General features: G+C 39.5%; 1 protein-coding gene across 1 annotated transcript in view; it reads left to right on the forward strand.

Annotated features, from left to right (window-relative positions):
* Window positions 1-1,293: 1,293 nt before the first annotated feature.
* LOC135612552 (probable amino-acid acetyltransferase NAGS2, chloroplastic) overlaps window positions 1,294-15,449 on the forward strand; it is a 42,793-nt gene continuing 28,637 nt past the window's right edge. Inside the window, exons 1-3 of the mRNA XM_065108979.1 lie at window positions 1,294-1,897; window positions 2,391-2,478; window positions 3,184-3,392. Coding sequence (XP_064965051.1) covers window positions 1,556-1,897; window positions 2,391-2,478; window positions 3,184-3,392 — 639 coding nt within the window. The 5' untranslated portion in view covers window positions 1,294-1,555. The remainder of the gene's footprint in view (window positions 1,898-2,390; window positions 2,479-3,183; window positions 3,393-15,449) is intronic.

The following is a 15,449-nucleotide window of genomic DNA, read 5'->3' on the forward strand; positions in this document are numbered from 1 at the left end:
AATGTCTAATGAAGCTCTCAATGACTACATTTTTATTTTTATTCCTTTAAAAGAACTATTTTTATTCATTCAACCCTTAGAAGGCTGAAAGTTCTTTATTTTACTTTTTTTTTTGCCAATTTAAGGTGAATTTAAAACAAATTTGCTCATAAAAATCACCTCTATTTTTAACTTTATCCAATTTAAGTTAAAATAACTAGGTCTTTTGACAAAAAAATTTCTTTAGGAAATATCTTACAAGCCCTAAATGATAATTTTTTCTATTTTTAGGCCTTCAAAAGCTATATTTCAGTTAATTTAACCCTTAAAAGTTGATTTTTTATTTTTATTTTTGACCAATTTAAGGTGGATTTAGAACAAATTTGACCATAAAATCACTTCCACATTATAAGATATTTTTCCGAAATTTGAGATAAAAAAACTTTTTTTTGGCTCCTAATTTATGATATATATATATATATATATATATATATATATATATATATATATATATATATATATATATATATATAAGCTTTTCCCTGTAAAAAACCTCATTTTGGGTTTTTCTCAGTGCCTTCAATTTTATTATTTTTCAAATAGTGCTCCTAATTCATGAAACATGCAAAATACCTCCCATCACATATTCTTGTCAAAATTTTTTGTTAGTTTTCTCGTTATTTTTTAACTGTTATTAGTGTTTTCATTTGACTCATTTATAATATTTTTAATAAATAAAAACACTATGTAATTATTAAAAAATATTGTAAGTAACATCATATTATATTTTTTAATTATCATAGCTTATGGATGGTTACGATATAATATTTTTAGACATATACTTGATTTGATTGGGGTTATGAGTCCATTTAGATTGTTTAAAAATTTTAAAATAGGCTTTATAATATTTTTTATTATGATGGCTAAAATATTATAATAAACTAATTTTTATTCTTATTTAATTTATTTTATACTTAAATTATTATAAATACTTATCTGAATCCTAATATGATATATCAAAAAGTTTCTATTGTGTCTTGATTTTATTGGACTCATACATAATGCTTTTAAGTAGATTTTATAGTAATTTTATTGTGATGAACAAAATATTATAACCAGCAAAAAAAAAAAAGGGTCAAAACACTTTGATGGACAGAAAAAATATACTCATTTTTTTGAGTAATTGTTTGAGTATTTTTAGAATAGGATGTATTACTTAGGATAACAGAAACGATGTTTTAGAAAAATGGGGGTCTCGGAAAATCTCATATATATAAAATCTTAATTTTTCTTAGCCGTAAGTGATTGCGCCTGAGCAAGTTTGCATCAAGGTTGCTTTGAGATGCGTGCCAGGGCGCAGTGTGGCGGCTTGGGCCGCAACCTCGACGGCCAGCCGGTGCCGGAGAGTGGGAAGAGTAAATAAATGGCCTCCCACGCCCGCCAAATATTGTCCTCCTCGACCTCTTTCGCCGCGTTCCCCGACTCCTCTCGACGTGTGTCTCTCTCTTTTTCTCTTTCTCTCTAGGGTTTTCTTGCCTCCACCGCTTCCCTGTGCGACTGGGATCCGCCGCTCGCAATGGTGGCTTCGTGCTCGAGGCCCTGGATTTTCGCCGGAGGCGCTGCGAAAGCATCGGATCCGAGTGGAATGTTGCCTCGATTTCCGGCGGTGACGAAGCGTTCTTTGTCACTTGATCGGGGCGCTGTTGCTTGGAGGGACCTGGCTCTAGGCTGTAGGTCCGATCGGCATTCCGGGAATGGATCCGCCGACGAGGCCTCCGGCGGCGCGGAGGAAAATGAGCGGTTCGTCGGATGGTTTCGGCAGGCCTGGCCTTACATAAGAGGTCACAGGGGAAGCACGTTCGTGGTGGTGATATCGGGGGAGGTCGTGGACAGCTCTCACTTGGATAGCATTCTTCAGGTACTTGGTGGTTCTTTTTCTTCTTGATGTCCTCTTTTTGATTTCTTTTTGATGACTAACTTTGGGATGAATGAGAATTTTTTTCGTGAAATTTCTCAAAGCACTTATTTCAGTATCACAGCCTAAGCAATTGGATGCTTAGTTGTTATAGTTTTCATAGTGAACTTGATTTCTTTTTCTGTATATTGAATTTTTAAGATTAATTTAGTGAGATCAGGTAGCAGATACCTTAACAAATCTCAACCTGATTGGATTATTGAATGATCTATTATCTTGCTATTTACGTTTTCTTGATAATTATGGAATGCTTAGTTTTTGAATGCTTTAGAAGCGTTAGGCCCAGTAAAGCATGCAGCATTGCATGCCAGTTACATGAGGTAAGAGTAAGTTGGCATTAATAGAAGAAAAAATTTCAACGTGTATTGTATTGGTCTTATTCTGTTTCTTTTACTGTTCATGATCAGTACATTATAATCCTATGCTTCTGTTGCAGGATATTTCACTCCTTCATGGTCTTGGGATCAAATTTGTCCTTGTTCCTGGAACCCATTGCCAGATTGATAAGCTCTTGACAGAAAGAGGTAGGACACTTCTACAATTTTTTTTACACAGATTTTAGTTGGTCTTATTTCTATGGATTGGCTTTAACTCTTTTGATGATCCTTGTTCCTTTGGTTTCTTATGATACCACTATCTCTTCCTTTATGCATATACATAATGTGAGATTTATCTCTTTCTTTACTTAATACATGTTCCTTTTCAAACACTGTTAATGGTCTTCTATCACATAATATTACAACTATTTATTCAAAATTTCCAGCTCTGGCTCAATCTTTTGTTTTGCTAGCAAACTCCATTGCAAGTAGGGTGGATGATTTATTGCATGAATTGGATTTTTTTTTTGTTTCTTCTGATAGAAATTTAGAGCTAGGGACCTTGCCCACTATGACAACTGCTATTTGCCCAGAGAGTTTGTTATACATGATTAAATGTTTTTTATGCTTGCTTCCTCAGAAATTATATGATAAAATATTTTGAAATGTGTCCAAATATGACAATATCCTCAATCAAAATTTAACTTATTGACAACACACCAGATACAATAACTGATTATGATCATATGGTCTTATGCTGTACAAGTTGAATATGTGCATGTGCACCTGACTTGGATAACTTGAGTTTCAGATATGTGCATGTTTTACTTAGGACATTATATCTATGCTTAGATGGATAACCTTTTCTATCTATGCCTAGATTGTCATGCATATTTTGACTTCTTATTTTAGGAAGCAAGGGCAGGTATGTTGGTCGATATCGAATTACTGATACCAAGTCACTAGAGGCTGCAATGGAAGCAGCTGGAAGAATTCGACTGATAATAGAAGCAAAACTTTCTCCGGGACCACCTATATTAAGTCTCCGCCGACATGGTGATAATGATCGTTGGCATGAACTTGGCGTTAGTGTGGCAAGTGGTAACTTCCTTGCAGCTAAGGTATTTTTGCATGAAAAAATTTAAAGTGGTTTCTTATCTTTCATCTGTTGTTCCATTATTGAGCACAAAAACAATATTTGATATTAATAGATAAGGTTCGCTATACCGTACCGTACCGGCATTTCGACTCGGGCTCGGTACGGTACGGTACCAGTGTACCAGGCGGTACATCAGGGCGTATCGAGCGGTACACCCTGGTGTAGCAGTACTACAGTATAGTACTGTAGCATTGTAACGGTACCGGATGATCCACGTACCGGTAACCTGTCGGACCGGTACGTACCGCCCGATACGGGCGGTACGCTTCGGTATGACAGACCTTAAGAAACAATGCACTAAATAGAAGAAACTTAAGAAATGTCAGGAAAATTTAATTTGAGAATGTAAAGATAAAACACAAATCATTTGAGCCAAAGAGTGGATGTTCATTTTTCTTCTGTAAGGTAACTAGGAGATGCTGTTAAGATATCTTTGTAAGCAAGCAATGTAACTACAAAAGTTAGAAGTATTTGAGTAACGAAGCTGTTCAACTCATAGTTATATGGTTTTTCAATGTTGATTTATCCTTATTATTTGGAGAAAGACATATAATGATAGCAAAATGGAGAAGATAGGAGCATGAAGCCACCAAGGCCTTATGACTAATATAATAAAAAAATTCATACACAATGGGTTCAAAGATATTCCCTTGCTTTAAGCTTATTTATGAAGATATGCGAGTGTTAGTCCCTTAAGTTGGCATATGGACCTCGAAGTTGATAAGCTGTATGGGTCAACCTCCATTTCAAAACAGCTGGACTGCCAGAAACCCAATTATTTAATTAAACAAAGGCACTTGGGTACTTAACTATATTATAATGTTCTCTATTAAGAATAAAAGTTCACTGAATATGTTGAGTTACTTGAATCCATGAAGCTATGTTCAGTTTTTTGCTTTATTCTTTTTGAAACAATATCATCTTTTCCAAATTACAATATGAGTAGCTTTGGTAGACCTAGTGCCATGAGGTTAAGAATAAAAGGAAGTGAGACTCAGTATTCAAAAGACAGGATATATTCCTCTCTTTTCAGAGAATTAGCAGGTAGTATAGAAGGTACCTCTCTTGCCTAATTCTAGAGGGACAATGAGTTCTATATAGGTTGGCTAGGTGGCTGGGATACTTCTTGGCATATATGAGTTCTGAGGTCAGAATGTCACGAACGGTCGTCGCGTACCCATAACAACTTCGTTCAATGAATCGTTCGTCGTTTTTGCATACTTGTACAGATGCTTAGCAGTATGTTTTGCCTTGGTTTTGTATGTTTTGCTTGTAAAAATGTAAGCTCGAACAAGTTGCAGTGCTGCAGTGCGACCGCTCGCCGCGCTAGGCAAAATTACCCTAAAATGGCTCCGTTTTCGCGAGCCATGACCTATTTTTTACAGACCGTAGTTGTATACGAAACGTCAGCCTTCTCAGCACTTTGGAACCCTTCGGGTGGCACTAGGGGGCATGGGGCTTCGCGGTAGTGTCGGGTGTTGAACACTCTTCACAAGTTCGTATATTAACTTGACGGGAACTTGCCTTTGTGCTCGACACCCAGTGAGCAGTTGTTTGCGGACTTGCAATTGTTTGTTCAACCTTCTAAAGTCTTTGTTTTCTCCTTCTTCTCTTTTCTCTCTTGCACTCAAGGTGCTCGCTGAATTGCTTGTAAAGCTTCATCTTCGCGAGACGTCGTGACTTGTCCGTCGCTCATTTTCAAATTAATCAACTTGCTATTTTACAGGTCCTTCGGGACCTGCACGAGGTTATAACTAGGTTGACCCTTTGCGGATGCATATATCGCAAGGACGCCTCATGGCAATCCCAGCTAAGTCCGAGAAGTTGGCGCAAGGGTGTTTCACGACTTAGGCAACTTCAGCTAAGTCCGTGACAATTGCCGCAAGAGTGCCTCACGTCTTAGGTAATTCCAGCTAAGTCCGTGACATTGTGGTATTAGAGCGGGCAAGCAATTTGAGCAAGCAGCGAAGAAACTTTGCAATCTTGCCATAGCAAAGCATCGTGGTGAATCAAGCAAGACGGGGCAAGCTGGACCATTGCCCCAAGCAGTCGCAAGTGGGCTGTAAGTGCAAACTTGCTCTCATGCTGTTGGAGCCGCTCAAGAGGAGTGCGATAGCGAACATGATGAGCGAGAAGTTGGCTACTCTCCGCGAGTGGAGGAGGTGTAATCTGAAGCGCCAACCGAGAAAAAGAGCCACAAAGAGAGACTCACTGCGGTAGAAACCTGCCTGGATGTTCTTAAAGTGAGCTTGAAGGAACTTTACCAAGGCCAACAAAGGCTTCTTGGGGTAGAGAGCTTAGAAAAAGAAGCTGAATCTCAAATCGACAAGGTTGAGTCCCTAGTCGATCGACTGACGGAAGACACCAAAGACTCCGTGCAACATCTACACGAAGTCGTGGCAGAACTCACTTCTAGAGTGATATTGCTCACAAGGGCACTAAATGCGGGAGAGAGCAACACCCGCGTCGCGTTGTCACAAAACTTGAGGGCACCTGAGCATCATTGCTATAGGGGTGCCAGGGACGTAAAGGAGCTCGAGAATTTCTTTTTTGACATAGAGTAGTATTTTCGAGCTACAAGGCTCGATTATGAAGATACCAAAGTTTCAATAGCAACAATGTATCTGAATGGGGATGCAAAACTTTAGTGGCGAACCCGTTAGGAGGAGATCCAACAAGGTCAGTGTCGAGTGGACACATGGGAGGACTTGAAGCAGGAGTTGAGAACTTAGTTCTTACCCGAGAACACAGAGTTCATTGCTAGGAGGAAGCTGAGACAACTTTGCCAAAGCCATGGGCACAATAGAAATTGCATCGAAGGAATATCACCGATGTGATCGGGGCGATTGTAGCCACGGAAAGGCTCACTGACTTTGTTTCCTTGGAGGACTCGGGGAAAAAGAAACAATCTTTAGGAAATTGCCCACCGAAATATTCTCAAGTGAAGGAGTGCGGGGGCGAACAGAGGAAGAAGAGTTCCCACAAAGGGCCAAGCTTAAAAGGCAAGCCCCCAAAACCTGGCATATGTTTTTTGTGCAGAGGATCGCACATGGTTAGGGAGTGCCCATAGAAATAAGCACTCAACGCCTTAATAGCTTCAATCCAACCCCCCAAATCAGACAAGGGCAAGGCCGTCGCTCTTAGTTCGAGTAGTTCGGAATCCAGCAGTGACGATGAGGAGTCGCAATGACCCCGGATGAGAGCAATGCGTTTGTTGAATGCTTTGTGGGGTCAAGTGGGGGAGAACATGAAGGTAAATGATAGAACTCCAGAGGAATTCTATGTAGATTGATCTTTGAGGCAGATCACTCCTTAGAACGCTATAGGGGTTTCACCCTCCTAGAAGTTGGCCAAATGACTGCAATTGTTGATAGATCTTATTCTCAAAGAGATGGAAGCTACATGCTTATATAAGGCTCTAAACCCTAGCCCTAGGGGCTGCTTCTTAAGTGAGTTACCCCTTTTGCCCTCAACCTAACCAACCAACCCAGTAAAAGGGGGCGACGGTTAGGAAGCCCAAAGGCTCAAATATAAACCCTAGCCACTCTTCTTTATAGGATAGAGGCGGCTAGGTGGGGTTTATTACAATCTCATAGGGTTTTATTAGCTGCTTCTTGGTTGAGTAGGACCTAACCCTGCTAGGGTCCTATCAAGCTTGCCCTCTCCAAATCAGCCTTGTCCTCAAGGCTGATGTTCTATGAACTCAGGGAACCGGGTCTTCAGCTCCTCATGTGATTCCTATGTGGCGTCTTCAAGTGGTAAATTATTCCAATGCACTAGTACTTTAATAGAGGGACGTCGGCGACACATCACAATTCTACGGTCGAGGATGGCTTGTGGTTGGGCTTGAATATCTCCATCATTAGTGGTGTTGGGCAGTTGGATCTGGGGTGACTCGTGTTCTCCCAACTTGGGCTTCAAGCATGACACGTAGAAGACAGGGTGAATTTTGGCATCCTCAAGCAATTTAAGTCTGTACGCCATGACTCTAATACGCTTTGTGATCTGATAGGGCCCATAAAAACATGGGGATAGCTTCATGGAGGCTCGTATGTCGATGGAGAGTTACTTGTTTAGCTGTAGGCGAAGATAAACCCAATCTTCTACTGAAAATTCTCTTTCACTTCGGCGTGTGTCGACTTGCTGCTTCATTCTGGCTTGAGTGGTAGAGAGATTATCCTTTAGCAGCTATAGGAGTTTGTCCCTGTCAATCAATTCTTGGTCGACCTAATCTACCTTGGCCAAGCCAATTACATACTTTGGAATCACAGGGGTCGGTCGACCATACAGTACTTCATAACGGGCACATTTTGTAGATGAATGATATGTAGTATTATACCACCATTCAGCCTAGGGAAGCCATTTCGCCTACTCCTTTGGCCGGTCACTGGCGAAACACCGAAGGTACGTCTCTGAACACCTGTTCACCACCTCTGTTTGGCTGTCAGTTTGTGGATGATATGTTGTACTCATCTTGAGTTTGGTGCCCTGTAACTGAAATAACTCGGTCCAAAATTTACTGGTGGAGATCCTGTCACGATCACTTACAATGGACCTTGGCATCCCATGCATTTTAACAATATTTTCTATGAAAATCTGGGCAATGCTAGTAGTAGTGTAGGGATTTCGCACAGCACAAAGATGAGCATATTTCGTAAGTCGATCAACCACTACGAGAATTATGCTTTTACCTTTGGAAGGTGGCAGCCCTTCGATGAAGTCCATGGAGATATTAGTCCACATCGAGTCCGGTATGGATAGTGGTTATAGCTTCCCTGGACTTGCCACTATTTCACCCTTGTGCTGTTGACACACATCACAATGTGCCACATATTCAAAAATAATTTTTTTCATCCCTCTCAAATAAAAATTTTGCTTCACTCTTTTGTAGGTTCTCAGGAATCTGGAGTGCCCTGTTGAAGGTGTAGAGTGCATTTCATGCAGGATGATTTTGATGCAAGGGGAGTCGGGTATAAGCACAATGTGACCTTTGTAGCTTAGATCCCTCGAATCCCAAGTGTAGCAGTGGGTTATTGCACTTGGATCCTCCTCCAATTTTTTTATGATGTTGCTGATCTTTGGATCCTTCTTCCATTCTTCCCTAATGTCCTTGAGGAAGCTGGTGGTAGGAAGGGAGATGACTAAAAATTTAGCTTGCTTAGGTAGTCGTGAGAGTGCATCTGCAACAACGTTTTCTTTCCCCTTTTTGTAAATAATTTCATAATCAAATCCTAGAAGTTCAGTTACTCATTTCTGCTGTTCAAGGGATGATATCTTCTACTCCAAAAAGTAATTGAGACTTCTATGGTCAGTTTTAATTTGAAATCGCTCGCCGATCAAGTAGGGTCTCCACCTAGTTACTGCGTACACAATGGCGAGCATCTCCTTATCATATATTAACATGTTTTGATGGGAGGGAGACAATGCCTTGTTGGTGTATGCGAGTGGTCGACCCTCTTGCATGAGAACGACTCCAGATGCGTCGGCCTCAATGATGAAGGGTCGGTTAAAATATGGTAGTGCTAGCACCGGCATCGTCGTCATGGCTGCCTTAAGTTTGTCGAAGGCAGCGGAGGCTTTGTCCGACTATTGGAAAGCGTCTTTTTTCAGTAAAGAAGTGAGGGGTGCACTGATCTTCCTATAGTCCTTGACAAATTTTCGGTAGTAGCCCGTTAATCCAAGGAACCCGCGTAGTAATTTCACGTTTGTAGGTTTCGGCCAGCCTTACATTGCTTCAATTTTTGTTGGGTCTACCGCCACTCCTTTTGATATTATGTGCCCAAGGTACTCTACTTTTTGCTGGAGAAAGCTGCATTTTGGCTGTTTAACAGAAAGTGTATTCTCCCGAAGGATCGTCAAAACAACCCGTAAATGCTGAAAGTGAGTCTCAAGAGAAGGGCTGTAAATGAGAATATCATCGAAAAATACCAGCACAAATTTACGAAGAAAGCTCCGAAAAGTATCGTTCATGAGACTTTGGAAGGTTGAAGGATCATTAGTGAGTCCAAAAGGCATTACTAAGAATTCATAATGGCCGTCATGTGTGCGGAATGTAGTTTTTGGAATGTCGTCTTCACATACCCGAATTTGGTGGTAACCAGATCGGAGGTCCAATTTCGTGAAGACTCCTCGAGCTCCTTTTAACTCATCAAGAAGTTCATCCATCACTGGTATTGAGTACTTGTCCTTGACGGTGATGCCATTTAAAGCTCGGTAGTCGATGCACATTCGCCAAGTTTCGTCCTTCTTGCGTACAAGTAGTACTGATGAGGAATAGGGGCTGCAACTTGGCTGAATCACCCCTGTTTCAAGCATCTCCTTTACAATCTTTTCAATTTTATCCTTCTGGAGGTGAGGATAACGGTATGGCCGAGTATTCGCTGGTGGTTTGCCCGGAAGGATTGGAATCCGATGGTTATGTTGCCGAGTAGGAGGAAGACTGCGCGGCTCAGCAAAAATGTCGGCAAATTCAGCAAGCAATTGGACGAGATTTTGATCTTCAATTTCTATTTTCTTCCCCTCTGGTTGCTGCTGGAGATGTATCAAAAAGCCACCATTTACCTTGTGTAAAACTTTCTCTATTCGTTGGGTTAAAACGGTGGTTACGTTGCTTCCGCGCTTCCCGTGTAGGATGATCTGTTTGCCTTTGCAGTAGAATTTCATAATTAATTTGGAGAAGTTCTAAGAGACATCACCTGGCATAGTCAGCCATTCTATGCCAAGCACGGCCTCATAGTTATCAATTGGTAGGAGGAAGAAGTCGGTGATAATTTCTTGGTCTTGCAGTAATAGTTTTACCTGCGGGCATCTTTGGTCGCACTTTAGGATTCTGCCGTTGGCGACCTTTACATCGAACTTGCTGCAACCTTCGATGTGGAGCGCCATCCGAGCAGCAACCTTACTGTTTAAGAAGTTATTAGTGCTGCCCGTGTCGATGAGAACAATGATTGGTTGTTGTTTGATAAGGCCTCCAACTTTCATCGTTTGCGGGTTTGAGTAGCCGGCTAGCGCATGTACCATAAAGTCAGTCGGTTGTGGCTCTTCTTCCGTATCTTCTTCTTAATATTCAAGGCTCTCTTCTGTATGTTCAATGACCTTTTCTTCTACTGGTTCAATCACAAGAAGTCTCCCTTTCTTACAGTGATGCTCGCGGCTCCACGACTCGTCGCAATGCCAACATAACCCCTTCGCAGATCGCTCTCGAAGCTCTTCTCTTGTCAACCTTTTTGGTCCAGGGGTGTTGGAATTAAACTTGTTTAAGTGTTATAAAGAGATTCATTTCATCAAAAGAAAGGTTCATTGCATTAAGAGGAAGATTCATTATATCAAGAAGAAATAGATTAAAAGTCTATGGAAGGATAAGTCAAATTGGTTATTGGTTTTTGAAAGGGTTTCTTGAAAAAGAATGATTCATCTTGAATACAATTAATGTAATGTATCTTTGAGGACTATATAAACCTCATATGTTGGGTTATGAAATAGATAGAGTTTCTGAATTTGTCAAGAGTTTTCTTGAGAGAAATATAGAAGATTGAAGCTTGTTCTACTCTTCCTCTGTTTGATATCTCTATCCCTTCTTCCTATCAAGATCAACATTTGGTATCAGAGCATAGGTTAAGCTATGACCTCTTCCTCAAGTACCATCCAACTCCAAATCCCCAGATTGACAAAAGAAAATTATGACATATGGTGCATCCAAATGAAGGTTCTTCTAGGCTCCCAAGATGTATGGGAGTTTGTAGAAGATAGATTTGTTGAACTAAGTCCAACAAAAGGAGCAATGAATGCAGAAGGAAGAAAACAACTCAAAGAACGAAGGAAGAAGGAGAAAAAGGCTTTGTTCACGATCTACCAAGGGCTTGATGATACAATGTTCGAGATCATCGCTCCACCAAATACTTCAAAGGAGGCTTGGGAAATGCTTCAAAAAGCATTCGGTGGTATTGATAAGGTAAAGAAACTTCGTCTACAAGTTTTACGAGCCGAGTTTGAAAAATTACAACAAGGTACTTCTGAAACTATTTCTGATTTTTTATCAAAAATTATTTCTATTGTTCATCAAATGAGACGAAATGGTGAATAAATAAATGATCATAGAGTAATAGAAAAAATACTGAGATCTCTAGATCCAAAATTTGATTTTATTACTGTTGCAATTGAAGAATCTAAAGATTTGAAAAAAATGTCTTTAGAAAAACTTATGGGTTCCCTTCAAGTTCATGAATAAAGGATTACAAAAAGAGGAGAAGACAAAACTATGGAGCAAGCACTACAAACGAAGCTTACTCTTGAAAATAAAGGAGAATCAAATTCTTAAAGAGGAAGAGGAGGCAGAAATCAGACCAATCAAGAATCTCCAAACAATGAAGGTGGTGGAGAAAATTCTAGCCAAGCAGGCCGAGGTTATGGCCAAGGACGTGGCCGAGGCCGTGGATGTGGCAGAAATTATAAAAGGTCTGAAATACAATGTTATGTTTGCAAAAGGTACGAACATTACTCTTATGAATGTTATTATAATCCTAACAATCAAGGTGATAAGGCAAATTTTGTTGAGGAAGAAAAGAATGAAAATCAAGTTTTATTGATGAGTTATGATCATTTGAAAGAGGATCAATCTATAACATGGTATCTAGATACAGGAGCCTCAAATCACATGTGTGGCATCAAAGAGTTATTTTCAGAAATGGATACAAGTTATTTTGGGAACATTACATTTGGTGATTTGTCTCAAAGACCAATAAGAGGCAAAGGTAAAATTCTCCTTGAACTTAATAATGGCAAAGAATTATGTATTTCAGATGTTTATTATGTTCTTGATATGAAAAATAATATTCTAAGCTTGGGACAATTACTTGAAAAAAGTTTTGATATTGAGATGAAAGATATGGCTCTCTCAATTCGTGACAAGAATAAAACATTGATATCACATGTGAAAATGACAAAGAATATAATGTTTCCTCTGCATTTAAGTATTTTTGATCAATCAAATTGTTTTAAAGCTGATATTGAGAATATTTTTACACTTTGGCATCTTAGATATGCTCACTTAAATTTTGAGGCTTTGAAACTTCTAGAGAAGTATAATATGGTGACAGGAATGCCAAAAATTGATCGCCCAACAAAATTATGTGAAGTATGTGTCATGGGTAAACAAGAAAGAAAGCATTTCAAAGTGAGAAGAACAAAAAGAGCATGGCATCGACTTGATCTAGTGCACTTAGATGTTTGTGGCCCTATCAATCTAGTATCACTTGGAGGAAGCAGGTATTTTCTTACCTTCACTGATGATCATAGTGGCAAAACTTAGGTTTATGTGTTAAAAAAAAAGAAGTTATAAGTAAATTCAAAGAATTTAAGGATTTGGTTGAAAAACAAAGTTGTTGTAAGATTAAATGTTTAAGAACAGATAGGGGTGGTGAATATATATTAAATGAATTTGAAAGTTTTTGTAGAAATAATGTAATTCTACATCAATTCACCATGCCATATACACCTCAACAAAATGGTGTCTCAGAAAGAAAAAATAGGACTATCTTTAATATGGTCCGATGCATGTTAAAGGAAAGAAAAATTCCTAAAGAATTTTGGGGAGATGCTGTTGCTTGTGCAGTTTATTTGCTTAACAGGTTTCCGATAAAATGAATTGGTAATGTTACACCAGAAGAAGCATGGAGCTTACAAAACCAAGAGTTGATCATTTGAGGATTTTTGAAAGTGTTGCATTTGCCAAGATACCAGAAGAAAAGAGAACAAAATTGGAGGATAAAAGTCAAAAATGCATTTTACTAGGTTATCCAGAGAATTCCAGTGGTTACAAACTCTACAATTCTATCAAAAATAAAGTTGTGATGTCAAGAGATGTTGAGTTTGATGAACAACAGATTTGGAACTGGAAAAGTGATGAGCAACATAAGAAGGCTGTAGCTTCAGAAGAAGATGATATAATACAAGCAAGCACCGAAGTGGCTTTGCTAGAATCATCACCTAGATCAGCTAGGTCATATGATTCAAGAAGTCCAATTATAAGAAGGACAAGACCAATTTAGGAGCTATATGATATGACTCGAAGGATTGATACTAACAATGATGAACTTTTTTTATTTTGTCTTTTTGCAAGATATGATCCATTAACCTTCGAAAAAGCTTATAGAGATGAAAAATGGCGACAAGCTATGAATGAAGAGATTCATGCCATTAACAAAAATAATACATGGGAGCTTACTACACTTCCAGAAGACCACCAAGCTATCGGTGTTAAGTGGATCTACAAAACAAAAAGAAATGCAAAAGGAGAGGTGGAGAAATACAAGGTCAGATTGGTTGTAAAGGGATATAAACAACAATATGGGATTGATTATGAAGAAGTATTTGCACCAGTTGCTCGATTGGAGACAGTAAGATTACTTATCTCTCTAGTAGCTCAAATGAAATGGAAAATTTTACAAATGGATGTCAAATCAGCATTTCTTAATGGAGTTCTTGAAGAAGAGGTATATATTCAACAACTTCGAAAGAAACTTGGTATGTTAGATGGAACAAGTTTAAGGGAGGAGAATGTTGGAATCAAACTTGTTTAAGTGTCATAAAGAGGTTCATTTCATCAAAAGAAAGGTTCACTACATCAAGAGGAAGATTCATTATATCAAGAAGAAATAGATTAAAAGTCTATGGAAGGATAAGTCAAATTGGTTATTGGTTATTGAAAGGGTTTCTTGAAAGAGAATGATTCATCTTGAATACAATTAATGTAATGTATCTTTGGGGACTGTATAAACCCTATATGTTGGGTCATGAAATAAATAGAGTTTTTGAATTTGTAAAGAGTTTTCTTGAGAGAAATATAGAAGATTGAAGCTTGTCTACTCTTCCTCTGTTTGATAATTCTATCTCTTATTCCTATCAAGATCAACAAGGGGCTCGGTTGACAATAGGGGGGGCTGAGGGCTTCAATATTGCTGGTCGGGGAGCGACCCTAGTCCTCCGGGCTTTATAGTTCAATCGCTCCTCTTGAAGTCGTGCGAAAGAGATGACTGCCATAAGCGTATACGGTTGTCGCGCTTTAACTTCTCATCGGATCTCCAGCTTCAAGCCCTCAATGAAGGTCCCTAATAGCTGTTTTTCTGATCAGTCACGAGTTTGATTAGATAACCTTTCAAACCTGGTTTGGTACTCCTGAATGGTAGAGGTTTGTCGGATCTTTTCTAGTTGTCCGTCAATGTTCTCTTAATCGGTTGGTCCGAAGCGGATCAACAGTCCTTCTTTGAATTGTTGCCATGAGAGGACTCCATGAGTGTGTTCAAACCAGTCAAACCACTGTATGACATCCCCTTCAAGATGTATAGTTGCAATTTCCACCATAGATGCGTCAGCAGTTTTGTGGTACCGAAAATATCGCTCCATGCACGAGATCCAACCAATCGGGTCTCCTTCTTCCCATCTAGGGAAGTCCACCCTCATGCGTGGATAGTAGAGATCTGTCATAGAGCCTCCCCTCTCTTGGAAGTCATCTCTTTGGGCTTGGTGTGATTGGTCAAAACTCTCTCCTTGATGTGATTTCTTCGGACTTGGTGGTCGGCCCAAACTAAGTTCGGTAAAGAGAGTCCGAATCTTATCCTCCATTCGCACCTCGAAGGCTTCGAATTTAGCATTGATTGCCTCCTCAGATGCCATAGTATATGCCTCCAAATCTGTTATGTTAAGATCTCTCTTTTGTTGTCGGGTTAAAGGCATGTATAGGTTGAGAGAAGTGGTGGTCAAAAGGATTGGTGGATGTAGGCTTTGGTTTAGGCTTGTTTTGTGGCTGTTTTGGGTGTAGTTTGAGGTTGTGGTTTAGTGGAGTTTTAGGGCTGTGATGGTAGTGGATGAAGGTGAAAAAAAGTTTTAGATCTATGGTAGATGGCAGCAAAGGCTTGATAGAAATCAGTAGAAGTTGCTGCAGATATGTGTTGTCTTGTAAGAGCAGAATTGTCGTCGAAGAAACAACAGTTTCTCGACGAAATTTACAGCAAAAGCCGAGAGA

Source organism: Musa acuminata, chromosome BXJ2-5 (genome assembly GCF_036884655.1).
Source record: "Musa acuminata AAA Group cultivar baxijiao chromosome BXJ2-5, Cavendish_Baxijiao_AAA, whole genome shotgun sequence".
NCBI classification, from domain to species: domain Eukaryota; kingdom Viridiplantae; phylum Streptophyta; class Magnoliopsida; order Zingiberales; family Musaceae; genus Musa; species Musa acuminata.